This window comes from Seriola lalandi, unplaced genomic scaffold (assembly GCF_002814215.2).
Source record: "Seriola lalandi dorsalis isolate HSWRI2012SDOR001 ecotype SW California unplaced genomic scaffold, Sedor1 jcf7180002054916, whole genome shotgun sequence".
NCBI classification, from domain to species: domain Eukaryota; kingdom Metazoa; phylum Chordata; class Actinopteri; order Carangiformes; family Carangidae; genus Seriola; species Seriola lalandi.
The window spans coordinates 2,482,101-2,507,527 of NW_019525468.1; the positions used below are offsets into that span (position 1 = coordinate 2,482,101).

Here is a 25,427-nt window from a genome sequence, read left to right on the forward strand (position 1 = left end):
AAATTGAAGTGTGACTGCAGTCAAAGGAAGCACAAGACTGGATGGAAGAAAGGCAACCCCCCAAAAAACTATATACTTAATTAATATTATACAGTATAAAGCATGAAAAATAAAAAAAAGGAACATCCTTTATTGTGAATCAAATCATCAACAGTTTGTAATAAATAATTCAATACAAAAATTGCACTTTGAGGAATGGCATCAGGTGGCAGCTGTGATGCTTTGATAAAAGTGTTCGCAACATGAACTGCAGCTGAGAGAGATATCTGAGGAGAGGATAAAGGCAAAATGAACTCCAGATACTGAATAAAACAAATGGTACTTTGCTTAATGAGACAGTGATTATCGAGAAAACTGTCTGGGTCCATGATGACTTCTTTTCAGTCATTTATGTAAGAAGTATACAGCAGCACAGCTCGGAGCTAAATAAAGCAAAGCAAGAATGAATGCAGATGAGTCATGGGTGAAGTGAACTGAGATGATGTTTGTTTACTGTTGTGTTTTTATAGCTGATCCAGTCACAGTAAATCTGGACTCATTTCTTAATATCGCCTTCGGCAGGAAAAAGTAAAGTCTGAATATGTTGAACAGTAAGATGTCATCGCTGTATCAGAGCACTGTAGTGAAATAGAGATAATACATCCTCACTTCCGTGTTTGTGTGTGCGTCTGTGTGGGTGTGTGTGTGTGTGTGTGCGTGTGTGTGTGTGTGCGTCTGTGTGGGTGTGTGTGTGTGTGTGTGTGTGCGTCTGTGTGGGTGTGTGTGTGCGTCTGTGTGGGTGTGTGTGTGTGTGTGTGTCAGTGCAGCGACATTTAAAAACTCTCACGCTTGCGTCGCTCCTCTCGCCTCTCTCTCAGCCCCGCCCTCCCTTTTTTGGTTCTCAGGCTCCGTTGCCGCAGCAACCAGAGGGCGCGCGCACAAAAGAAAAGGTTGGGTACCAGTTTGAGTCCGGGTCACGCTCGATCACCGCATGGACACACAGAGGAACACGCGCACACACACACACACACACACACACACACACACACACACACACACACACACACACACAGCAGCTCCAGTTTATCCATATCTGCCAGTGTCCAGCAATGATTTCTCCAAACTGCAGAATTCAATCACTTATCACATCATCAGGCGCTTCAGCAGCACCTTGCTTACCCCCCCCCCCCCCTTTGCGCCACTTGGCGTGTGCATTGTCCTTGAGAGTGTGTGTCCCTGCGGGGAGCGATTCTTCCAGCAGTCACCTGGTACTGGGTAAACTGGGTTACGCTAATAACATTTCAGCCCAAAAATATCTCCACCACCAGCAGCTCTGGTGGAGAGAAACTGGTGGCCTAGTTTGCAGCACGGCAGCCCCAGCCTATCTCCACAATCCCCGGCCTTGTTGCTACCCTCCTGTTGGTGTGTGTGACAGCGAGAGAAAGCGAGAGAGACATGCAGACATAGAGTGAGTGAGAAAGAGACTGCTTATGTGAGAATGAGGCTGTGTATAGGCTAGAGCTGGCCTGTGTTGTCTTTGGGATAGGAAACAGTCTGGTCTTGTTTGGGAGAAAGCAGCATTGTGCTGAGCTGGTGCATATTCAGCGCCGTGCTACGCCAGCCCAGCAGCTGATAGTGAATGGGCATGCTGTGGCCACTGGGAAGTGTCTATTGTCCCAGGGAGAATTGGTTCCCACACTCCCTAACACTCCTATTGTGTTATCATCACCCACCCCTCCTGCCCCTGGCCCATGCCCCCAACCCACAGTTCATTGGACATGCAGGGGGATATTATTCACTCATTAAATGAACATGCTATCTATGGCACACACACACAAGTGCTTCGCTGTACTGTCATTGAATGAGGCACTGCCAAATAGTGTAAACCCGTGGTTCCCAAAGTGGGGTCCAGGGACCGGTGGGGGTCCTTCAGAGGCTTCCAGCAAAACTGTCACTGTTCTTTTCACTCCCTAAAAGTTGGAATTATGGGAAAATGTGAGAGTTTCAGTGTGATTTCAGGTCTGTCAGCCGCTCACTGTTCCCATCACCTCGTCTATTTATAGCAGAATTATCTCTCTGGGAATCTGCATGTATGACAAGTCTTAAATTAGACAATAATTTAAAGTCTTACACAGAGAGACAGAGGTTTCTGTGCACCACGTTCACTATTAGATGAATCCAGAACTGGGTTTGTAGTACAGTACATCATACACTTTACTAAATTTAACTGGACTCAATGCCCTTTTACATTTAACTTCCTGAGATTCCTTTTCTTTTCAGTTTTTGAAATAGATTCTAGTCATCAGAGGCTTAAATTCAGATGTTTAAAATCACCCAAATGTTTCAGAAATCTCAATCTGAGTCCTCAGAGCCATATAACCCCGTATCCAGGGGCTATTTGGGGAAAATAATAAATAGATGCGGATCAGCTTCTTGATATCAGATCATTTTCAAGCTTCTGACGGCTGCTGTTACACTATGTAACTTCAAAGAATGTGAAAAGACATGCAATGGTAAAATGATGCATAAAGTTTTATTACTTTATAAGTTATTTTTATGAGCATTTTAGATAGACATGGAGAGACAGAGAGAGAGAGAGAGGGGATGACATGCAGTAAAAAGCCGTGGGTTGGACTCGAACGCGGTCCACCTCAGTTAGGAATAAGCCTTTTTATTTATTTTTCTTGCATATTGTTTGTACATATATAATAATACCACATCACAGTCGTGAGTGACTGTTGCACTGATTGTTTGAAAGGCACAACTTGTGGGATTTTACTGTTTTGAATCAGGCTTTTGATGAGCCGACATCATTTATCAATCAGGTGCGGCCTCGGGGGAGAGGGTGATTCATCAAGCCGCCGTCGACCGACAACGCTCTGCAAAGCATTATTGGTAATAAGAAACAGCTGAAATAGACAGTGACAGCGAGGGAATGGAGTGAGTGCACTTCAGAGGTGATTCATGTGTGGTGTGCGCCGACATTAGATCAGTGTACTTAAAGCTGTGATCATCGTTCGTACGTTACGCCGCTGAGCTCCCTGTCTCACTGCTCGTTTTAAGAAAATTGGCAGCGGCTGGGCTTCGCCACAGTCGCTGTGCAGACTGTCCATGTCTTTATACGTCTATCACTTCTTCCGCGTCCGCGTTTTTTTGCACACGTGCAACTGAAGTTCACTTACCAACATGACGGATCTGAAAAGTCCCACTGGTGCTTTTGTGTGCTTTGACTAAGGATGATAAACAGCAGGTACTTTATGATACAGTTCAGATCATTTCCTACACTGCTGATCAAATATATATCTGGATTCTGTAAGATTGTTTGGTGTAATATAGTTTCAGTTGGACAAACTAGGTATCAAATATCAGATATTTTTAATTCTCCTGGGACACTTGAACGCACCAGCAAACGTGAGTTTTAACTCTGACAAAAATAAAGATGACTTCATGTTCACCGTCCCGGCTTTCCAAACTGAAGAAAGTTTCAAGTTTATGTATACTGAACAGAGAAGAAAATGGAGAATAATTGCTGCTAGGAAATGAATCTAAATTGATAATAAGTGATGCAAAGTCTATTCAATCATGAGTTAATTGGCTAAATCATGCAAAACCACCAGTGCGATTCTGTTATTACTTTTAAGATTTGAATCACTCCACATTTTCCGCTCACTAAACAAAGTTTGTGCTCATTATGCTTTTTGTGCATGAGCAGATTTCTCACGCTTACGCACAGTCATGTGTTAAATGCGTTAACTAATAACACATTGTCACCACAAAATAAATTGTTTCACTACAGGGTGTAAAAAAAAAAAAAAAAAAAAGGGGGTGTGTTTCAGTTTTTTCAGTGTGTGTGTGTGTGTGTGTGTGTGTGTGTATGGATGTGGCTTTCTTTTACTAAAGGGCCATCAGAGGTTCCTGGGGGGGCAATTTAACAGGTCATGCAGATGCATGCACCATTACATTAGTTTGTGGGACTATTGGAAGCATTGGTGGCCAGTGACCCTTTGCTTTATGCATGTATAAAAGAAGGAGCCACCGTATCCTCTTAAAGGGCGACGTGAGCTGTGAAAGTTGTGACAAAGGGAGACAATTTGTAAGGCTTATTCATTTTCTGAGAAATAGGCGCGAAAACAGTAGGAAAGCTGTCATGTGTCATCTCGGCCGTTGCGGTGCCATAAAAGTGGAATGAAGGACCAGGTCATTCTGAGTAAAAACACAGAGCGCCCTGCTTTGTCGTAAGTTGTAAATCTGATGGTCATGTGGCCGCTGTGAGGTTTGCTGATTCTTTCAAAGGTTGTGCTTGTTATTGGCCAGAGGTTGTTACGCAGACAGACACACACACACACACACACACACACACACACACACACACCAAATGCTTATCTACGTATTAAACACATCCTACACTCAAACTGTGCAGCTATGTGTTATATCCCTCTAATTCGCTTGCAGTCATCCCTCCTCCTGCTCTTCTTCTCCCTCTCTCTCTCTCTCTGTGCATATCTCTCTATCTCTCTCTCTCCCTCTCTCCCCCCACTCCCCACTGTCTCTCTATCTGTCTGGTGTGGCTATGACCTGTCTGGGCTTTGACGTATCTGTTTGTATTGTAACTGAGGCGATGCTGCTGCCTCCCACATCCGATTTATGATGCATGCTTTTTAGGTAATCTAAGCCTGTGTAGGAGCGAGCCAAAAAAACAGAGCTGATTAACTCTTATTTTTTTGTTGTGTGCTTGTGTGTGTGTGTGTGTGTATTTGCAGTCTGCGGGTGTGGTGATGCGGTCACCGCTACAGTAAAGCAGTGAGGGAGAGGAGGATGGCAGGATGGAGGAGGAGGGGGAGGAGGGGGACCGGGGGGGGGGGACAACGCCATGAATGATTTATTAGTCTGGCATTACTGGGCCATTCCCCACAGAGAGACAGAGAGAAGAGGGGAGGATGGAGGGATAAATTGTTGAAGGATGGTGCCTTGAGGGAGAAGGATAGATGGGGTAAAGAAGAGAAAAGAGGCAGGGTATAGGTATTCTGTTGTAAGTATAACAGAGGAAGGGATTCAGAGAGAGGGATATAAATGTAGAGCCAGCTTACAGTCAGTCTACAGGGCCGTGTCCAGGGGTCAGAGTAAGGACGAATTGTACTGCACCAGGGTCGACCTACTACAGCTGAGCCTGCTATTGTTTTTGATCAAAGCTTTTGACATTTCAGCATTTGTATGGCAGTGAATTTTTAATGTAAAGTAATTATAAGTAATTTTATACTATTTAATTGAATAAGCTGAAGCTATCGTAGCTTATTAGCTGTGCTGCACCATCTGCTTTTAAATAACCCTTCTCTTCCGAACTGCTCCACAAAAGAGGAATAGTTTGCAGACAATTATGAGGCAGGAGTCGATGGTACAGATTTGTCTTTTGAATAAACTGTGTGAACTTATTTTTCTGTTGGTCACTAAGCTAACGCGCTTGCTAGACTAACAGTAAGCAAGCAGCTGAAAGGCCGGTTTTCCTTCTTCAATAAAACGTAATTGAATGACATGATGCACAATCCCAAGATCAAAATGGGGATTAAACAGCACAGTACAGAGAAAAGAGAATAGAGGTCAGGGAGCCTCTTTCTTAATGAATCAAAACCAGCTTGCTGAACCATTAAAGTCTCCTGTGGTGTTTTTATTGTTATTTAGGTGTAAAGTCAATCACAAAAGGTTAATATGTAGTTTCAGAAAAGCTCCATTGAGTAACTCTTTGGTGAGACAACCGGTGTGTGTGGTCAGTCGGTTCTCGTTAGTTACTGTAGAAATACTTAACTGTCGACTCTGCACTTTCTTGGGTCCTCAGCGATACAATCGAAGAAATTGACAGAAAGACGGACATTCCTCCATTTACAGTCAGATGTTGGTCTTTGTTCGAGCTGTTATCAGCTTTGTGAATCATGTAATAAAAATGTGTAGGTGAAGTTTTTAAATGACCTATTGTTCTGAAGTGCAGGAAACGTCGTAGAGGGAGCAAATCTTTCGTTAGCTAACATTAGCCAACGCCACATCATTGGCAGGACTCTCCGTTTCACAGTAAAGGCCTAACACTGCTTCCACATTAAAATGCATTTATTGTGAAGCACACGCAGGGTGTGGCACAACATACGAGGGAATTGTCCACAGAAAATTAAGGAATATTTTCAGATATTTGTCGGTTTACGGTTTACATGAATGAAATGCCAATACTCACAAACCGTCGGTCTAAAACTACTGAAAGCTCTGCTTCATCTCCCTCTTTCTTTTGTTTTTTTTTTCTTGCCTTTCTCTGAATCTTATTTTATGTCTCAATGACTGTTTGTTCTCTCTGTCCCTTTCTTTTTCTTCACTCCTCTCTGCCTCTCTCGCCCTTTTTTCTTTCTTTTGGCCATGCTCCCCCCCACCCCCTTCCTTATTTATGTGGCAGAGGAACAGCTGTCTCGTGCAGGGCGTAAGGTTGGCCGGGCAGTCCGGCTGCAGGCTCCGTAGAGCTCGAACACTGAGCTCATTGTCTCGCTCACACACTCGCACACAGACACTCCTCTCTTACTCGCACACAAGCCACACCGTCACATCCATTCACGTCCATTTAAAAGCGAGACGGGAAAGCGTAGGCAGCTGAACCCACATTAACTGGGCTTCCATTGAAGTACATTAATGTGAATTATGAGGTTTGCAATTATAATTAGCTTAATGTGATGAGCAAAATCGCTGAGACATTTCCTCAGCAACTTCCCAGAAAACACCCTTTACATGCCTCTTGAGTTCCTTTTCATTGATAAAGAAATGACACATAAAAATAACACGTGGATCCGTTTGTCAGACTGATCAGTGGTTTAATCTCTTTGAAGTTTAGAGGCGGCTGTAAAGTATCTGTTCACCTCCTGTAAATGTGCATGCTGGCATTTCCACGAACACCTTGCTCATTAATAGAAAGCTGCTAAGTGCATTTCCCTGTTTGGTTTTCAGATGGCATGAAATATGACCAAAAGTAGCTGCAACCAAACAGCTTTGCTCAGCAGTATTTAATTCTCCCTCCACTTTTTGTCACATTTTTGTGTCTGTGTCAGTTCTTTATATCTTCCCTTAAACCCGGCTAATATTAACATTTCACGTTTGTTTTTTTGTTTTGTTTTTGTTGCACCATTTCAAATGCTTGAAAACCCCCCTGCTTTTATTGTGACATCTTCTTTCAGTTTCCTCCAGAAGACATGTGTAAACAGGATTAGCTATGTTGATTTTTATCTTTTGATGCTTTAATGTCTCTGAGCTGGAACATCACTGCAATTTGAAGCTCATTTCCACCACCTCTACTAGAAGTCTTAATTTCTTTCTCATTTTCTCTCTCATTTGCAGCTTCCCCTCGAAGCATTTTTTTCCTCCTTCATATATTCCACTCAAGTGGCTTCTTTCATTTATTTTTTTTTCTGCCTTTATTTACAGTCCCGTCTTCTTTTGCGTGCTTCTACTCTCAGCTCTCCTTGTTCTCGTTAAGGCAAAATTAAAGTCATCACAATCTGCTCACAATCTGCAACTCTCCAACACGAGAACACGTAAACGCACTTTAAGGAGCGGTTACATAACGATTAGCTGTGCACTCTCAGTGGCAGGTGAGGGTGGACAAATTGGGAAGGGTCGTGAGGAAGAGGAGGATGAAGGATGGAAGGAGAGGAAACTCTGCTAGAGTGAAAGAAGATTGAGGAGAACCAGGGGCTGTTAGTCGAAGTATGGGCGACAGGATGAAACTGAAAAACGAGAGATAAGACAATTCAAACTAGAAAAAAAAATTATATAAGCATCATTTTTGATACAAAATACTATAAATCTACATGGATGACAGTAAAACTTACTTTTGTTATTGTCCTTGGAAACAGTAGAGGATAAAAGCTCCCCTTAAGGTCCATTTAGTAGCTGCTTCGTAGCTTTCAATCAGATCACGTCACATCTTCCTGGGCAGATGGAGTTGTCATGAAATCAACATTTTTAAGCCGACAGAGCAGAAAAATTAGGAAAATATGAACGTCTACATTTCCATGACAACTGGGCAACTCCATCTTTCGATGAAGATCATGTGTTGTGATTGAAAGCTCCCAGACAGCTGCTAAGCGGGCCATGCGGTGAGCATGTTTTGTCAACTTCTAACAAGTTGTGAGTGCATGTTATAAAGAGCATTTGTCTTGTCAGGGAACAAAAGTGTGTTAATGTGGGAGGGGTGTGGCTCATAATGAGAGACATGTGACCCTCAGTCAGTGACACACACACACACACACACACACACACACACACACACACACACACCAACCTGATGCAAGTCTATCTCTCTGAGCATCTCTATATGGCTTTCTCTCTTTCTCACCGCCCTTCTGCCATCCTTCTGCTACCTATCATCCTGTCTTCTCTCTGTACAATCTGTGTGTTTGTGTGTGTGTGTGTGTGTGTGTGTGTGTGTGTGTGAGAGAGAGAGAGAGAGAGCAGTGAAGACAGAGGAGGGGTGGTGGTGGATAATGTGTGCAAATTTGTCAGGGAGCATCCTGTTCTCTGTAACAAGTACACAGCGCTCTTCTGTCTGTTCATCTCCTTTTCTCTGTCATCCTCTCCATCGCTGTTCTTCTTTCCAAAAACTTCCTCAAACCTTCACCTTCATTCATTAATCTCCATCATCTATCCGTCCATCCATCCATGCATCCATCCCTCCCTTGGCTGACAGTGGTGTCGTGCAGAGAAGCCGTGAATAATTTATCAGGCTGGGTTGTTCTGCCCTGCCCTGCTCCCCATTTTTGGCTTGCTGCGGTGCTCAAGAACATTTGGTGAAGTGCACGCAACCCACAGACGCTGTCACCAAGGATATGATCAATAACGTATGCACAGTTGTATTGATTATCCAGTACATGTATGTTGGGTTATAGTCTGTAATATTGTTGTCTTGCAATGTAAGATTGAGTCTGCAGGAAGATGCTGTATAACAAAGTTAGGGGGTATTCCAGAGGATGTGGGCACGCCCTGCACCACAAAATGCTTCTTAAACTGAAAAACAAAGCTGAGACAAAATAAAACTGTGATGTCTGGTTCTTGCTTACAAGTTCTGCCTTTTGCTGGCACATCAAAAAATTCATTTCTCACAAACGAATGTTTTGCCACCGTCTGGCTCTAACGAATAAAGAAAAACTACAACTGCAACTATAAAAAAAAAAGACCGAAAATACTACAACTAAACTCAATCAGAAAGTGCAACTGAAGCTTAGAAGGAGGAAAAAATTTAAATAAAAGTATGATAACTATAGAGTAATAAACCCAGAGCACAAAAACAGGTTTCTTATGTCTAGCTGGTAGCCATCAATATTTGTGGATTTGCTGCTTTTGGTAACACATTAGCTTAATTAGCTAACATTAGCTCCACGAGTTTGTTGGTTCTTGCTAACTTTGTGACGTTTAAAAAATTAAATAGGGGTCTTAAATGTTTTGTTGATGGCCACATACATGATCTAGTGCTAAAAGACTGATGCTAAAGCTACAAAGCTACAGAGAGTGATTGTTCCTATTTTGTGTAGAGGTAGTTAGCTGTAGTATTATAAGTATGATGAGCTGCTAATGTTAGCCTTAACTCTGTTAGCATCCAGGAATGGCTTCCTCTTGTGCAAATGAGTGCATGTGAATGTGAACCTTTATTTACTTATTTATTTTTACATAAGCACACAAACTTATGTAGCGTTAGTAAGGTAGTGATATTCGCTTTGGCCATGGATGTAATGTTCGGTCACTACTGTTGGTGGTGAGGTAGTTAGCTGGGGATGCTAAAGGTGTAGCTTACCTTAGAGCAGACAAACACATTGTTTAATCAATTCTTTGCACTTTTTCTCTTTGATATGTGGCTTTTGAAAGGATAAAGATAAAAAGCCATGTTTCTTTAAATGCTCAGTCTTGCTTCAGCCCCATGCACACACTTTTGACATGTGGAGGGATCCAAGGTTTGACAGACCTGCCGTGCCTCACAGTTTCTTATCACACTAATGACACTTCTAGGTTGCAGGTAGATATGATTTCCTATTATAACCCTCTAATACTGGCATCTATAAAAAGAAAACCGTGTGGGTTTCTGACCCTTTCTCATCTTTCCACATCTACACCACATGTCCCGGCTGCCTAAGCCTCAGAGATTCTAGTTGGAAAAATGTCTGAGCCTGAGAAGTAAAAAATCTAAACTTTCCTCAATGCATGGGAAAAATCTGCTCACGATTTAAACCAAGAGTGACTTCATTTATTCATTTTTTTCATGCTGTAAAGATGATACTCATGTGTTCATTTGGGAGTGTGATTCAGTCCCCATAGCCGGCTGAGTGCTCATGATTAAAGGCTCTATTTTCCTACTCTGAATTATTGAACAATAGAGTGTTTCACCAAGATGGTTTTTCCCAAATCAAGGCTGAATCCAACCAGAGCTTTCAGCCCACTAAAGTGTTTGGGAGGTTTTTGACTCGGAGAGTTTCATAAAGTTTTCCTGGCAACTTCAGGCTGATTCACTTTCTGAGCCACACACACACACACACACACACACACACACACACACACCTCTTGAATGGCTGATGGTAGACTACACACAGATGCTAAGCAGAAGACAGAGCCGTAGAGGTGTATTTACATGATAAATGAGGGGAGGTGTTTATATTTTGCCATCTGCAGCATAATTACTTCAGGTCAGAGTTCAACTTCTGTCTCTCTGCTGTCACTAGCATGGCCTAGAATTGATCTACAGAACCCAACTACACCAAGGTCCTTTGAACCCACCAGTTGACAGATGGACCAACACTGCTGTACATTTTCTGTTACATTTCTCATGTTGCAATGCAGTAAATGCTGAGAATGGAAGACGTAGCATCAAGTTAACAGGACTTTATCATTGTCAGTCAGTTGCTGGTATGTATGTAGCTCTATACCCGTGCAACTCTGTGTCTTTCTGCAGCTCCTGCTAGCAGGGCATATAAAATATGACTAGACAAGTCATGACGTTGTTTGAAGTTGTAGATTCTCCTGAACTGCAGTTAGACACCTACAACCAGTGCACATTGGCCTGTTTTATACAAAGATCCTGCTTTATTGCTGTTAAGAAGACTTCTTTTTATTGCCCCTTTGCTGGTTTACAATGAACCAAACAAAGATTTTTAGATAGCACGTCGGCGCTCCTGTAACACAAATGTGTCAGAGTCCTTTCAACTCTCCGTATTACACAGGCTACAACCACGCTACTACATTTTAGTTTTTAAAACGTTTCCACGTCCACACTACTAGTTTTCGAGCCCATAAAACAGAGTCTTTTGGAAACACTGCTGGCCACGTTTTAGTTAGAAAACTTTAGGGTTGTGTTGTTGTCTGGACGAGCAAAAATAGCGACCTTTGGAAATGATGATGTACACACCCATGGTCGCTCCCTGATTTGGTCTTATCAGCTTAGACTACGACTGGTGAATGAATAAAGGCGAAAACAATGACCCCCCCATTCCATGTTTATACCTTTTTATAAGGTGACGCAGAATAAAGGTGCAACAGTCCCACTGTGAACTTCCGGTGTAAAAGAGCTTTTATCTGCAGTCCCTTTTTTCCTTTCATCCCTTATAATAATTAAAACTGATCCACCAACAGCACAGTGCCAAAAAATGTCTAAAATACACCAGCTGTGTAGGTGTTAACAGCTGACCTCTAAGCTGCTTCAAAATAAAAGCCTTGCAGTGGTTTGCCAGGTGGAGGACGTTAACCCTTAGATTAACTACACTGCAGCCCTGACAACTTGGGGAAAGAAGAGCAGAGGAAGAATAGTGCAAACCACAGCGACTCCTACATTATGCAGGAGCTACAAATCTACTGAAGGCTAAATGCGGCGAGTCACCTTTCTTTTCAGTCACTCCACATGTCGATCCAGTTATCAGCACTCATCAGTGTCCTGTGTCTTCACGGTACGCACCTCTACAGCAAACGAGAATCCAAGCTCTGCGCAGGAAGTGAACATAAACTCCGATATAAACCTTAACAATGTTGGATTTTCCAAAATAATCAAGGACAATGGAACAAATGAAAACAAGACATGAGTTAAAATGATGAAAAGGGCCTTTGAGAGAGAAACCCAGGTAGAAAGTGCTCTACATCCTGAAACATCCCTTTAACACTCTCGACTCTGTGTGTGTGTGTGTGTGTGTGTGAGAATGAAAATCACGACAGACTACTGTATGACACCCAGCTGACACATTCCATGTGGGAGCCCCGTCACTGGGTGATGTAAAATGGACAGAGGAGGTGTCTGTTGTAATTTGCAGGAATGGTCAGAGTCATTCCATGCGGACGACAGACATCGATCTTCCGTCACAGCCCTGCTTTCAGTTTCTGACACTGACAAATACACACACACGCACATATTTGCACACACACCCTGCTGCTAGCAAGACTACTAGCATACTAGCAATTTCCTGACCTATTTGTTTTATGAAAGGTTTTTTTTTTGTTGTTTTTTTTTTACAGTGTTGACAAGGATTTTATGCTTTCTAGGACAAACCTCCATTAAACTCCCACTCTTAGAGCATATTACTGGCTTTTATGCAATCATTTATTATTTTTTTGATCTCCTCCATATAATGTGTATTGTACTATTTTATCCGTCTGTATAGCATTTATTCCTTCTTTATTTTATTCTGTATTCTGATTTACCTCTGCTCTGATAACTTGCCTTTTTAATCGGTTCTTTTGTGTCGCCTTTCAGGTGTACCAGGGCCTCGACATCATCACCAATAAGGTGACGACGGAGGAGCTCGCCCAGTGCAGACATCACATGATCAGCTTTGTGGACCCGCTAGTTAGCAGCTACACGGTGGTGGACTTCAGGAACAAAGCCCTGGCTCTGATATCCTTTCCTCGAAACGCGTGAAAGCAGAGGAGCAATGTTTTCTTTAACACCTCTTTCCACACTTTGCCATCACCTCTGTCACATCTTTAATCCCTTATTAATAAGTGGTAACTGCAGGAAAGAATTCAGTCGATTTTTGACTCTTACTAATTGGTCTGTGTGCGTGCGTGTGCGTGCGTGTGCGTGCGTGTGTGCGTGCATGTGTGTGTGTGTGTGTGTGTGTGTAGAGACGATGTGCTCTGTCCTCGTTTTGTCAGTGTGTCTCACTGCAGATGTTGCACTGAAAATGAGAAGAGAGAGACTAGAGATATTTATAGGAGTCTGTGTCTGTGGTGCGTGCATGCTCAAATGTTGGTCTTCTCATAATAGTAAGGACACTCATTGTGCATTCCCTAAATGCCTAAACCCAACCCCAACCTAAACCTCATTCTGAACTTAACCTAAAAAAAACCCCTTTGAATCTTTGAGGACTGGCCAACATGTCCTCACAAGGCTGAAACGTCCTCACAACTATGGTTTCAGGCTAAAATTTGTACAGACATACACACACAGTTTGGGCAGTCACACCCTCCTGCAGACTACCGGCCGTCACACAGATGTGGAGAGAGGAGGCGATAACTGGAGACGGTATAAATAGATCAGGATGGCATGCACACACACACTCTCTCTCTCTCTCTCTCTCTCGCTCTCTCTCTCTCTTTCACACACACACACACACACACACATTCACCAGTGCAGCGAGAGGGGATGCGGTAGCTCCAAGAATAGGTTTCAGTGCAGTGTGAGCCTGCTGGTGGGAAGAGGGAGAAATGGAAAGAGATGAATACAGATTAGAGGGATAGAAGCAGCGTGGAGGATTTTAAACTGTAAAGCACGAAAGAGAGACGATAGAGTGTGTGTGTGTGTGTGTGTGAGTGAGTGAGTGTGTGTGTAATAGCAGGAGAGGGCTGACAAGCTTGAGAAGTTCAAAGACACTGGAACCTAATGACACATCATCAGCTATCAGTCCTTCACTCAATCACATAATCTCCCTCCTGAAGCCCTCCTCTGTCTCTCCTTTATTGCTCTCAGTCTTCTGGCCCTCTTTCTGTTTTCCCTCCCTCAATTTTCCTCACCACTTGTCAGCGATCCTCACTCTCTTTCCATCTCTTGTTTCCCCCTCCCTCAAACACAGTGATGCAGCTCCGTCTGTGTGTGTGAGTGTGAGAGAGAGAGATAGAGAGAGAGAGAGAGAGAAAAGGGGAGGTGAGTGACGATGGCTGAGTGGTTATTTAATTATCCCTGAGTGGAGAAGGTGGGCGACTGGAGGGAGGGAGGAGGAGAGAGAAGGAAAGGTGCAAGATGAAAGAAGATGCGACAGAAAAAGAGAGAGCGAGGAAAAAGGTGTGGCACACAGCCTCTGTCTGTGTGACCACTCCAATATTGATATTTTTGTGTTAATTTTAGAGGTGTGGCTGATACAGAGTTTGCAATGCAGAAACAGTATTGACACTTTGGTTGCAGCTAACAGTTATTTTAATTATTGTTATATGTTATTATTATAATTTTCTTAATTAATCAGTTCATTTTATGTTCTATCAAATTTCAGAGTATAGATATATACATTTTTCTGACGTTTTCATATTGCATGGATTCAAAATCCAAGCACATTCAGCTGAGCACTGATTCCCAGTCTCGGTGTCTCGTGTGCCACAAGATGATTCATGTGATTAATGCTTCATTTGTGAAACTTTTGGATAGTTTTACGTCTTCGGCCTGGGACATTTATTGAAATGACAATATGAGAAGCTTAGAGGGGAAAACTTTCTGCTTATGAACAGAAGTCAGGTTTCCATCCATGTCTTGCACAAATTTGAACCAAATTTCCTTAAAATTGGTAAAAGAAATTGCAAATTGATGCATTTTTTTCCTTTCCTGAAAGAGCGTAATGACAAGAGCAGCAGTCGAACTTCAGGTGGTGAAAAACAATGTAAAACACATGATGGAAATGTGGCATTTATGCTTGTTTTGTGTATTAATTTGAGGAAGGTTACAGTTTTCATCTGCCAATATTTTTTATTTCTTCAGTGGAGCTTGTGGCAAATAAGTCACATGCTTCATAGACATCATGGTTTATTCACTGTTTCCGTTGCATTTTGTCGCATTTTGTTACTATCAATACATCAACTTTTCCACCAAGTATAAAAACTTTTTTTTGTGATATTTGGACCTTTCTTGCAAATTTTTTTTTTTTTACATGTAAATTAAATACGTGCATAAAAATAGGTGGACGGAAACACACTTACGGTGTCACGAGCCGACAAGCAGGAGAAAAGAAAAACCGTCTTACCTCACACATACCGTATCATCATATCAGCCGCACTGCACTCACTTATTGTAAGAAATACAATATTCAGCTTAATACTGCCGTTGCGCTCTTATTTATAATGTTACAGTCTGTATTGATGTTAAGTGGTATTGTTCTTGTTTATCAAGCATTCTGCTGTGGCTTTTACTTTTATGGGCCACGTACTGTGTTGATGCCTGGAGTCGCTAACAGCTCCAGCATGTTGAGGTTTTTTGCTGATTTCCTGCATTTTCTTGTGTTTAATCCCTTTGCAGCACTTATGTCACGAGATATTATTCAATTTTCTACTTTTTTTTATCTTAGTTTTTCAAGGTAATAGCCTGAAACAAACAAACCTTGGACAGCCAGCCCAATGGTAAATTAAGATCAGGCTTTTTCATTTGTGTTTTGTATGGTTTGCAAAAGTGGTTTGTTCTGTTTGTTTGTTCCCTTGAATGTTTGCTATTATTTGAACGCTGCATTTTGAGGGGAGGGACTGTGAAATCAAAGAGGCAGAAAGCTCAATTTTCTCTCTCATCTGGATTCTCACTTTCCTTGAATGTGCACATAATATGAAACCATTAAACAAGCGCCTTTGGAAAATGCACTGTCAACGTGAATAACCTGAGTAGGTGTATGCAATTTAGCAAAATGTGAATGGCAGCCACTCAGAATGACTGATTTAATTAGAACTTGCTGGAGTTGATTTTATGCCGTTATGGCTTAAATGCCACTAAAGAAGCTCAACAAGTCGTTTCAAAGTGATTTTAATTATTGTGCAATCATCTACAGAAAATATGTGCAGATCAGTTTCCTCCTTAACACACTCAACATAGATGACATGCACAGCAGAAACAAGCTGCCAATCATTGTTGGAGGAACGAATTATTACATCGAGTCTCTGCTGTGGAAAGTCCTGCTGGATACAGGGGTGAGTGCAACAACAGTGCAACACAAATACACTTCCCTTCGTCTTCTGCGCGTCTCTGACGTTATTAAGCTCATTATGCCACCAAATTCATACCTGCCCTCACGGGGAGTCTCCATATTTCATGGATCCGTTCGTTCTGTATGTTTTTTTGTTTGTTTTTTTTACATTATCCAATTTGCCAAATTGTGTATGAAACAATCCACACACATGCATACAATTTCAATCCATCTGTTACCACAACCTGGCAACCCACAACTGCAAAAAATCTCACAGATCTTACATGTTGGCAGGAATGCAAATTATACCACAATATGTGCTGCTTTCAGTGCTTACGGATATTGTAATGAAAAAGTGTGACTGTGATAATAATTCCTCGGTTGCCAAGATGTGGCTTATTACATTTTATGTTTTCTTTTCTATTTCTATGCATGTTATTTCTGACCTAAAGCACTGTTCTAACAGGACTAGTATATGTATTTAGGATTTGGAAGCAGGAGTTTAAGCTCAGTACTTGAAGGCGGCTTTGGTCAACTCTCAAACTTAAAATGAAATATCTCTCACAGCAGGAGAACGAAGAGTCAGAGGATGGAGGAGACGGAGCTCCAAACAGGAAATTGGAGTTGGAAAAACTGGGAGCAGATGAGTTACACAAACGACTGGCGGAGGTGGACCCCAAAATGGCTTCCATGTTGCACCCCAACAACAAACGCAAGATTGCCAGGTGATGCAGCTGAACAGATATCTTCACTGGTGTACGTGTTACACTGGATGTCTAGTGACAGATTTATCAGCTTTTTGTAACGTGTATTTCTAGGAAACGGACATAGTTCTAAAATGACAAATTACCCACATTACACAATATTTACGTTTCTCTTCATTTCTAACTGGTCAGTTTTAAATTATTCGTCCAAACCAACATGTTAAGCAACACAAGCTTGTGTAGGAAAAGTTAGCTAAATGAAACACACTTAACCATTTTTAGATAACAGTAGCTTTGAATAATTAATAATGAGCCTCTCCTGTTACACTGTTATTTGTTTGTTAGCTGTGTATGTTTTGTATAGCTACTTTGTTCGTGTTAGCTAGTTATGTAGCTAGTAGCAAAAGAAACACTAGCAACATTAGTAAAAATGCAGCCAGGAATATTTAACATTTTCAGTCCCATAATAAACATTGTGTGATTATCAAAAAATAGTGCAAGGGTTAGCTGCAAGCTAAGCTAGCTGTTACGTATGTTCTCATTCTTTTCTTTGTTCATTCTTTCATTAAACTGATTGAATTTTGAATTATAGCACTATTTTGAAATTCTTCAATTATGTCTGAGTTTGTTAAAATTAAGTTTGTTTACCACCAACCTTGTTAAACTGCTAGTGTGAATGGCCAAAAACAAAATTAATAATTTCACTAAAGCTCAAACGTCCATGTTCGCGTCGGTATTAAATGAGAAACTGTTTATATTTTGATAAAATTACCTTCTTTGGAAACATAATCATCTGATATTAATTTTAAACATTGTCAATATTTAAACAATGCTATGTGTTTTATGCGGATGGCTCTAACTCAGCAACAGAATTACAGCATTTTTATATGAGTGCACAGGGAAACTGCTCTTCTCACCTTCTGGATTATATGGTGTATAGTGTTTTTAGGTGTGTCTTGTTTCAACTTGTTTGTGTGTACATGAGTCATGCGGAACAACATTTTTGAGTTTTCTCATGTTTTGTGTGGGGTCCTGAAGGGCTAATGTTCTGTCTCAGGCTGACAGTCACAGTATACGACCTCCACCCAATCTACGCTGACAGTTTGTTTGTTTACACACATGCACACACACTCACACACACACTCACAGCTTGATGAGTAGCAGTCAGTGCACTCTGGTCTTTTGTGTGAGCAGGTTAGGTTACCCTGTTCTTCTAGTTGACAACAGAGGACAGGAATCATCTTTTTTATCATAACTTCAGAGCGCAACCAGGCACAGCTAAAGAATCCGGTTTGGATTTAAATCTGAACATTTTGAAAGCTTGGCTGAAAGATAACTGTGTACTGGAGAGAAAATGTGTTGATCATGGTTTATATTTTCCCTTGTTTTACTTCTTTTCTTACACCTTTTTATTTGTACAGTTTTGTATTGTTTGTGGTGCAGCAGTCATCTTTTCCTTCTCAAACCAGATTCTTAATTTGTCCATCACAAGGCAAGGTTGGGGTTTTCATTTACATTGGATTTAATGGATGAGTGGATGGTTAACTCACCTAATCTCAGTTTACCCACCGAGGCCAGAAATCCAGGGACTGGGATTTAAATTCACCGTATACTGGAGATCATACGAATTTGTTTCAATCTGAAAAAAAACTCTGAGAATGATTTGTGTAGTTATGTCTGCACAATGTTCCTGAGGGAAATGCAACTGAGGGGTTTATTTAACCTTAACGTCTTTGCTTGCATGTTTATCTACAGGAGCCTGCAAATCCATGAGGAGACAGGCGTCCCCCACAGTCACTGGCTGGAGGAGCAGAGGGGGCAGGAGGGAGCCGATGGGCTGGGGGGCCCGCTGAGGTACCCAGACCCCTGCATTTTCTGGCTGCATGCAGACATGGAGGGTAAGGAAGGAACGATCGCGTCAATTTCCTTGCATTCAGAGAACAGAAATGCCGATATTCATATGGGAGCTTCAGTGCAGCATGAAATAAGATTTTAGGCGTGTCTGTCTTATTTTTCTGGTACACTTGTTATACATTTTTTTTTCCTCTCCGTTCCCCTGCAGCTCTAGACAAGCGGTTGGATGCTCGCGTAGATGAGATGTTGTCTGCAGGACTGATAGAGGAGCTAAGAGACTTCCATGTCCGCTATAATCAGCAGAAAGTCCAGGATGACAGGTAAGCAAATCCGCAGCGAAACATGTCCACCCTCCTGAATAAACACAGTCAACCAGATCCTGTTTATCCCAAATTCATTATCTTTTTTTTTTTTTATCTTTTGGATAGTTTCTTCGCTCAAGGCAAAAAACATTGGAACTGGGATTTTAGGATCTTGTGAAATGTTGCATATGACTTCTGCAAAATCAACTGTTATATGGGCCAAAAACTATTTGCCTCTGGCTCCGTAGTCATTGCTAATGAGCAGGGGTCAGTGTCCCTGCAAGTTCAAGATCACATTCTCTTCCTCATCTAAATTAATGATCCAGACGCTCAGTCTGAAGCCAGAGTTAACTCCTGTCGTCCATGTAACCAGGGCAATAGGAGTGAGGTGAACTCGGCCAAGTAGCTATCCAGTTATTTATTTCTCCTTCCTACTCTGACAGGTCACTCTGTTCTGTACGGTTTCCTTTCCCAAAGGCCTGGAGACCAATTTAGATACAGCCCACACTGTTGCGAGTTTAGATCAGATGGGACTAATATTTCTTTAGGATGTTCAGTGATTATTAATAATTGCAGAGATAAGGCCTCTCTGTAGGACTTTAGCGCTGCCAGGGGAGTTTGGTGATTGGTGCTTATTACCTCAGGGCCTCAGGAAGTGCAGCCCACACTGGATGGACATTGTGGTGGTCCCGGAACAAATTACTCACAGTACAGTGGTTTCTGTTAAACTCTGGATGCTATTTCAAGATAACGTTAACATGATCAAGATTGACATTTTGTCTCTCTTGCAATTACCAACTTGTATTTGACATTTCTTTAACGCTAACCACATGATGAGTAGTGAACTGGAGCTACGTCACTCTTTCATTTTTGTATAGATCCACTGTTTTCTGTACAATGAATAGGGTTGTGTGGTGGTGTCTCTGGATTATTATGATCCAGACACATGGTTATTTTTGCCATTTCTCACTGTGCTTCATTATCAAATAACTGACCTCTTATAGTTCTAATGTGGCAGCACCGTCTTATTTTTAAATTCTTCTAATTGGGCGGGCCCCTCCCTATGTTTCTGAGCTTTTATCCCCCTATGAGCCAGGACACAGTCCGAGATCCTCTGGTAATACATTGCTGGCCATTCCAAGGTCTTGGTTGAAAACCAAAGGAGACGGGGGCCTCTGCCGTCAGGGTTCAGAGAGAGGAATGTATGGTGGCCCTGAGAGCCCAACACACAGCAACTTAAGAAAACACATGCAAATAGACAAAACACAAATTCAGAAAACATCTTCATCAATTTGACAACACATGTGCTGCAAATACACACAACACAACTAAATACACAAACATTCTGCAAGACGACAACCCGGCCGGGACGCCCTTGTTGTTCATTGTTTTGTGGCTTTTGAAGTTAAAACCATTGAACAGTAAGTGTGCATTGATTATATGTATTAGATTAGATGTTCTGCATTATAATACATCCATGTAAGTGCGTCCCAGCCGTGTTCATCACTCTTCAGTGTCCCCTGGAAACACTTTGTCTGTGCTACTTGCAGTGTGTTTCTGTATTTGGTTGTGTCGTGAGTATTTGCAGCATGTGTTGTCAAACTGATGAAGATGTTTTCTGAAATTGTTTGTGTTTTGTCTATTTGCATGTGTTTTCTTAAGTTGCAGTGTGTTGAGCTCTCAGGGCCACTGTAGGAATAAAACTGTAGTTTCACCAAAACATTTACATTACAGCCTGGTTGGCGTACTTCTGCCAAAACCACAACGGTCCTTCTAGCATGGCCGCCAAGAACAGGCAATAAAACTTGTTGCTGAATGAGAAAAAATACTTTACACCAAACTTTGATGTGTGCTGTGACTTGTTATGAATGACTGATTGAATATGTTTTGCTCATTAAATGAAGACCGAAAAGCTAACAGTTACAAAAAAAACTGCTACAACTTGAAATCAACAGGCTGCAAACAAATGTCATTTTGTTATTGAAGGTTTGGAAATGGAATTTATTGGAATTGCTAATGACATTTTCTGACCTGTGGGAGAAGTGTTTCAGAAAACACAGACATCATTAATGTCACACCTGTGCCAACAGAACATCTGTCAGTGTGTATTTACCTTCTTGCAATGTAACGTTCAAGTGCGAGTCACGACAGGTGCCGCACCAGAGGACAATTTGTAAGATAAAGAGTCTCTGTAATTGTCCATGAATTACCACTCACAGCCTGCTAAGGAAAATGCCATGATTGACATTTCTGCTAACAAGCAAACACCGATTGATTCAGCAAGCTTTATTTTTAATTTCCAGCAACAAGCACTTTCTTTGGCAGGAACAAATTCTCCACTTTATCTCTACCAGGGTATTTCTAGATTCAGCTACAGCAGCTACCTACTCACCATATGGTGCAATACAGGAGCTAAATGCATCAATTTGTCATATGTGGTTTATTTTCTTATTCCTTTTTTTTATCTGTATATAAGGATCTTTTTACAACTTTGTCACATGTGTAAAATATATGAATCTTAACATATTTATACAGCGTTAGAATTTGGCATTTACAAAGAAAAAAGTACAGATAAGAGAATGTTTAAATAAGAGATTTGTGTTCAACATGAAATATGTATAAACATGTACATGAGCTTCACTAATAGCTGAAACAGATATGTGGAAACATCCTGCTGTGTGTGTGTGTGTGTGTGTCTATGGCAGCAGATATTGATACTTGTATGTGTGTGTTGGGGTGTGGCTGCAGCGAGTTGATGCATTGATGGAACCATGCCCAGGAAGCTGCCAGTTCCCTTCTTTCGTCCCTCCTATCTTTCATCACCCCATCACCCCATCCCACCTCATCAACCAGCCTCCTCCTCCTTCTGTCTCTCTCTCTCTGCCACTATTGCCCTCTCAGCAATCCGATCACCCAAGCACTTTACCCCCCCTCACTTCTCTCTCTCTCTCTCTCACTGTTTGTCTCTCCTTCACCCTCATGTCTCCATCCCCAGCTGGCTGCTGTGGCCAGACATCAAGGTCAGATCTCTCCCTCCCTCCCTCCCTCTCTTCCTCTGTCTTTCTTTTCCTCCCTCCATTGACTCTACATTTCCTGTGCTCTCTCTCTACTCTCAAATGTCTGTCTCTGCCCGTCTAGCCAGATTTATTTTTTGTTATTTCCTCTTCTTGTTTCTGTTAAATGTTATAAGTAATGGGCTAAACATAGTAATTATTATTATTACAATGTTTGGTCTACAATGTGTTTCAAAAAAAAGAATAAAAGTGTTTTAGAAAGAGACAAAATTGACAGCAAGAAAAAGGACAAACCAGACCAAAAAAAATTCTAGTTCAAATGTTCAGTGTAATGACCTGAACATTATGAGAGTACAGGTTCAATTTTTCTTTCCTGTTGGCTCCAAAAAGGCTTTTATTTTTTTTTTTTGTTAACTCGCCAATAACAGGAATGAAAATCAGAACATCTGAGAATTATCATAAACTGTGCAGGTCATTGTACAATGGTGAATTCAGTGATATTATCGAAGGAAATGAAATTGTTTTAGTCAGGCCTATGAGAAGATGGCAGCTGTAAAAATAAAGCTTGAACTGTGCTGTTGTATTTATTTGGGATGGAAATGAACACATTATATGGATATGAACAGACAATGCACCCTAACATTTGAATTATTGCTGTAATACCTGACTCACACTGATCTGTCATTGACACAATTTGCCCCAAAAGTTGTACAATATGGCCCAATGAAATTCTGCCTTTTTTCCCCACTGTTAAATATTTATTTCCACTATTGATTTCTACCTCCACCTTTAGTTTTACAGATTAAAAAACAAATCATGTTTTTATTATTTGACTAACAAAAAGTGCATGTACTTTTTTTTGACAGTATAAATAGCAGCTGAAAACAATTGAACACAGAAAAGAAAGTAGTACAGATGTTTTTGTTAAAAAAAAAAAAAACAGACCAGCGTTTCCCATACATTGATTCATTTTAGGCAGCCCAGCACAATATCAACTCCTACCACCACGTATTGATTTTTCTTTTTTTTCCCTTTTTTTTGTTTTTTCCTTTTTCAAATGGGTAGAACTGTGCGCAGTGCATTGATTCATTCAGCCCCTCCTCACCCCTGTTTGTCTGTCTGTCTGTCTGTCTGTCTGTCTGTCTGTCTGTCTGCCTGTCTGCCTGCCTGCCTGACTGTCTGCCTGCCTGCCGTTCTGTCTGTCTGTCTGTCTGTCTCTCTCTCTCTCTCTCAAACACATTGACAACAGACCTGTCTGTCATTGTCAGACTGGGCCAAAGGACCATCCCTATCTGTGTGCCTGTCATTCAGGGTGCCCAGTGCGGGCTCACTAGCCAATCACATGTAACCAACCCTAACTGACCTGACTGAGTTTGTAGGTCGTTATTTGTTTGATATAACGAGAAGAAATTAATAAATAACATATATGTTTATTTTTCACGAGGCGTTAAAATATTTGCAGTTGAGCACCTTATGTATGTTATTTGATAATTAGTGTAAGAAAGCCCTCCATCGGTTAACACCACAAATATAATATAATTCTGTGGAAACACTGCAGACACATATGGCAGCTTTGTGTTGTATCCCTAACATTTATGTGTACACAGTACTGTCCATTACACAGAGTGTAACAGTTTGTATTCCTCAGTCCACTGTTCCACTGTTTCAATTAAACATTGATTTTTTATTAGTCAGGTCAGTTGTTATGATAGAATAAAAAACACTTTCTTGCACTGGCAGAAAGAAAAATGACACCACAGCTAACCTCTGCTACTTTTGCAATCACTCCAAATTCAGAAAAGGATCAGGTTATTGAACTTAACACGAATTGCAATAGAACAGATATTACTACAATCAGAAAGGTACAGCTTGGGCTTGAACAGGCAGAATTGTCTAAATTGGGGTGATATGGTCTGATATTGTTCTGTCTACACTGTCTGGTGAGGTAACCAGCGGCTTCTGCCCCAACCTGATGTCACCCCGGTCAGGCTACTATAGTCCCAGCACCTGTGGGCCTCTCTGCCAGTGCCTTTCACTTTTTCTTATGTCATTCTGTCACTTTGTCCCCCGAAGGGCCTCACATCTGCTCAGACGGATATTCTTCGTTCAGGGAGGGAAGGGGAGATAGAGGAAGAGGCGGAGGAGGAGAAGGTGACATGAGTCACCACTGGGTGTCTTGAAATGTCAAGCTGGAGACGGAAACTTTTTGTATTGATGGATAATGTTTCATTTCCTCCTTTCCTCTCTGGTTTCCGTTTCCGGTGAGTGTGAGTTATGGTGGTGGTGGACGTGAGAGTGGCACGGGTTTTTTGAATGGTCTTTATCCATATTTTTCAGATTTTCCCACTGTTTTCTTCAGCTGTCCCTTGTACATAATCAGATAAGCTTTTACAATACCTTTCTCAGTGTTGGCTGAGCGATCTGTGTTTTTTGTCAGGTGGTTTTTTTTGGAGGAATGGCGTCCTCCGAGACGCCACCTCCGTCTATCCGGCAGGCAGTACGCATAGTCCCGCCGGATAGTAATGTCACCGTGGAGGAGGTTCTGCTGGTGGTTGGCGAACAGGTACTACACGACAATCTGTCTTTTGCATCACGAATGCACAAAGCAGTGGTTGTGTTTGTAGAAGAGGAGCATCAGGTGCATCAGCTGATAGAGAGTGGCGTGTTTATCAGGGAGGCGTTTGTGCAGGTCTCACTGCTGTCAGTTCCCTCCACGCGGATCACCTTATCCGGTGTTCCGCCGTTTATGCCTAATAACTTGATAGAGAACGAACTCCGTAGGTTCGGTAATTTGCTTGTAGATTTAAGATAGTGAGTTTGGGATGTAAGGAACTGAAGCTTGTGCAGTCTTTGAGGCAGCAGGTGTTCATGTTCTTGGATTCACCTACTCAAACAATGGAGGTGTCTTTCAGAGTAAAGCATGGTGATGGCTCTTACATGGTGTATGCCAGTTCAGGACAGTTGAAATGTTTTGAGTGTGGGACACCTGCGGTGCTGCTGCCGTTGCTGACGTCGCTCCTGGTGCCGCTTAGGCAGCGGATGCCGGCGCTGTGAGCACAGCAGCCAGTGCTTCACATTGTGAGAATAGGTCTGATGACAGGGAGGAACAGAGTCAGCATGAGCAACAGACTTTGGTGGATGCAGAGAACCTTAGCAGCTCTCAGTCTGCAGGCACTGAAATGCAATCGCAGTCTGCAAAGGAGGCAGCTTCAACAAGTTCTGCATGCAGAGATAACATTGTCATCACCAATGAAGGAAAAAGTGTGCTTAATAGTCAGGTATCATGTGAAGGTGAAGACATGGAGTATGACTGTCTGTGGAAGCAACAGGAATGTTGATGATCTCTATTCTTTAATAAAACATCAGTCATTTTCTGGATGTAACATTTAAGAAGTCTTAAAGTGAGTTATTACTTCAGCGACACTGACAAGT

At 41.7% G+C, this 25,427-nt stretch overlaps 1 protein-coding gene across 2 annotated transcripts in view; it reads left to right on the forward strand.

Moving 5' to 3' along the window:
- trit1 (tRNA isopentenyltransferase 1) overlaps positions 1 to 25,427 on the forward strand; it is a 43,411-nt gene that overhangs the window by 1,092 nt on the left and 16,892 nt on the right. Inside the window, exons 2-6 of one of the 2 annotated variants that reach the window (XM_023431000.2) lie at positions 12,725 to 12,865; positions 16,027 to 16,125; positions 16,689 to 16,846; positions 18,581 to 18,723; positions 18,888 to 18,999. In XM_023431000.2, coding sequence (XP_023286768.1) covers positions 12,725 to 12,865; positions 16,027 to 16,125; positions 16,689 to 16,846; positions 18,581 to 18,723; positions 18,888 to 18,999 — 653 coding nt within the window. The remainder of the gene's footprint in view (positions 1 to 12,724; positions 12,866 to 16,026; positions 16,126 to 16,688; positions 16,847 to 18,580; positions 18,724 to 18,887; positions 19,000 to 25,427) is intronic. The other variant, XM_023431001.2, reaches the window with a different exon arrangement.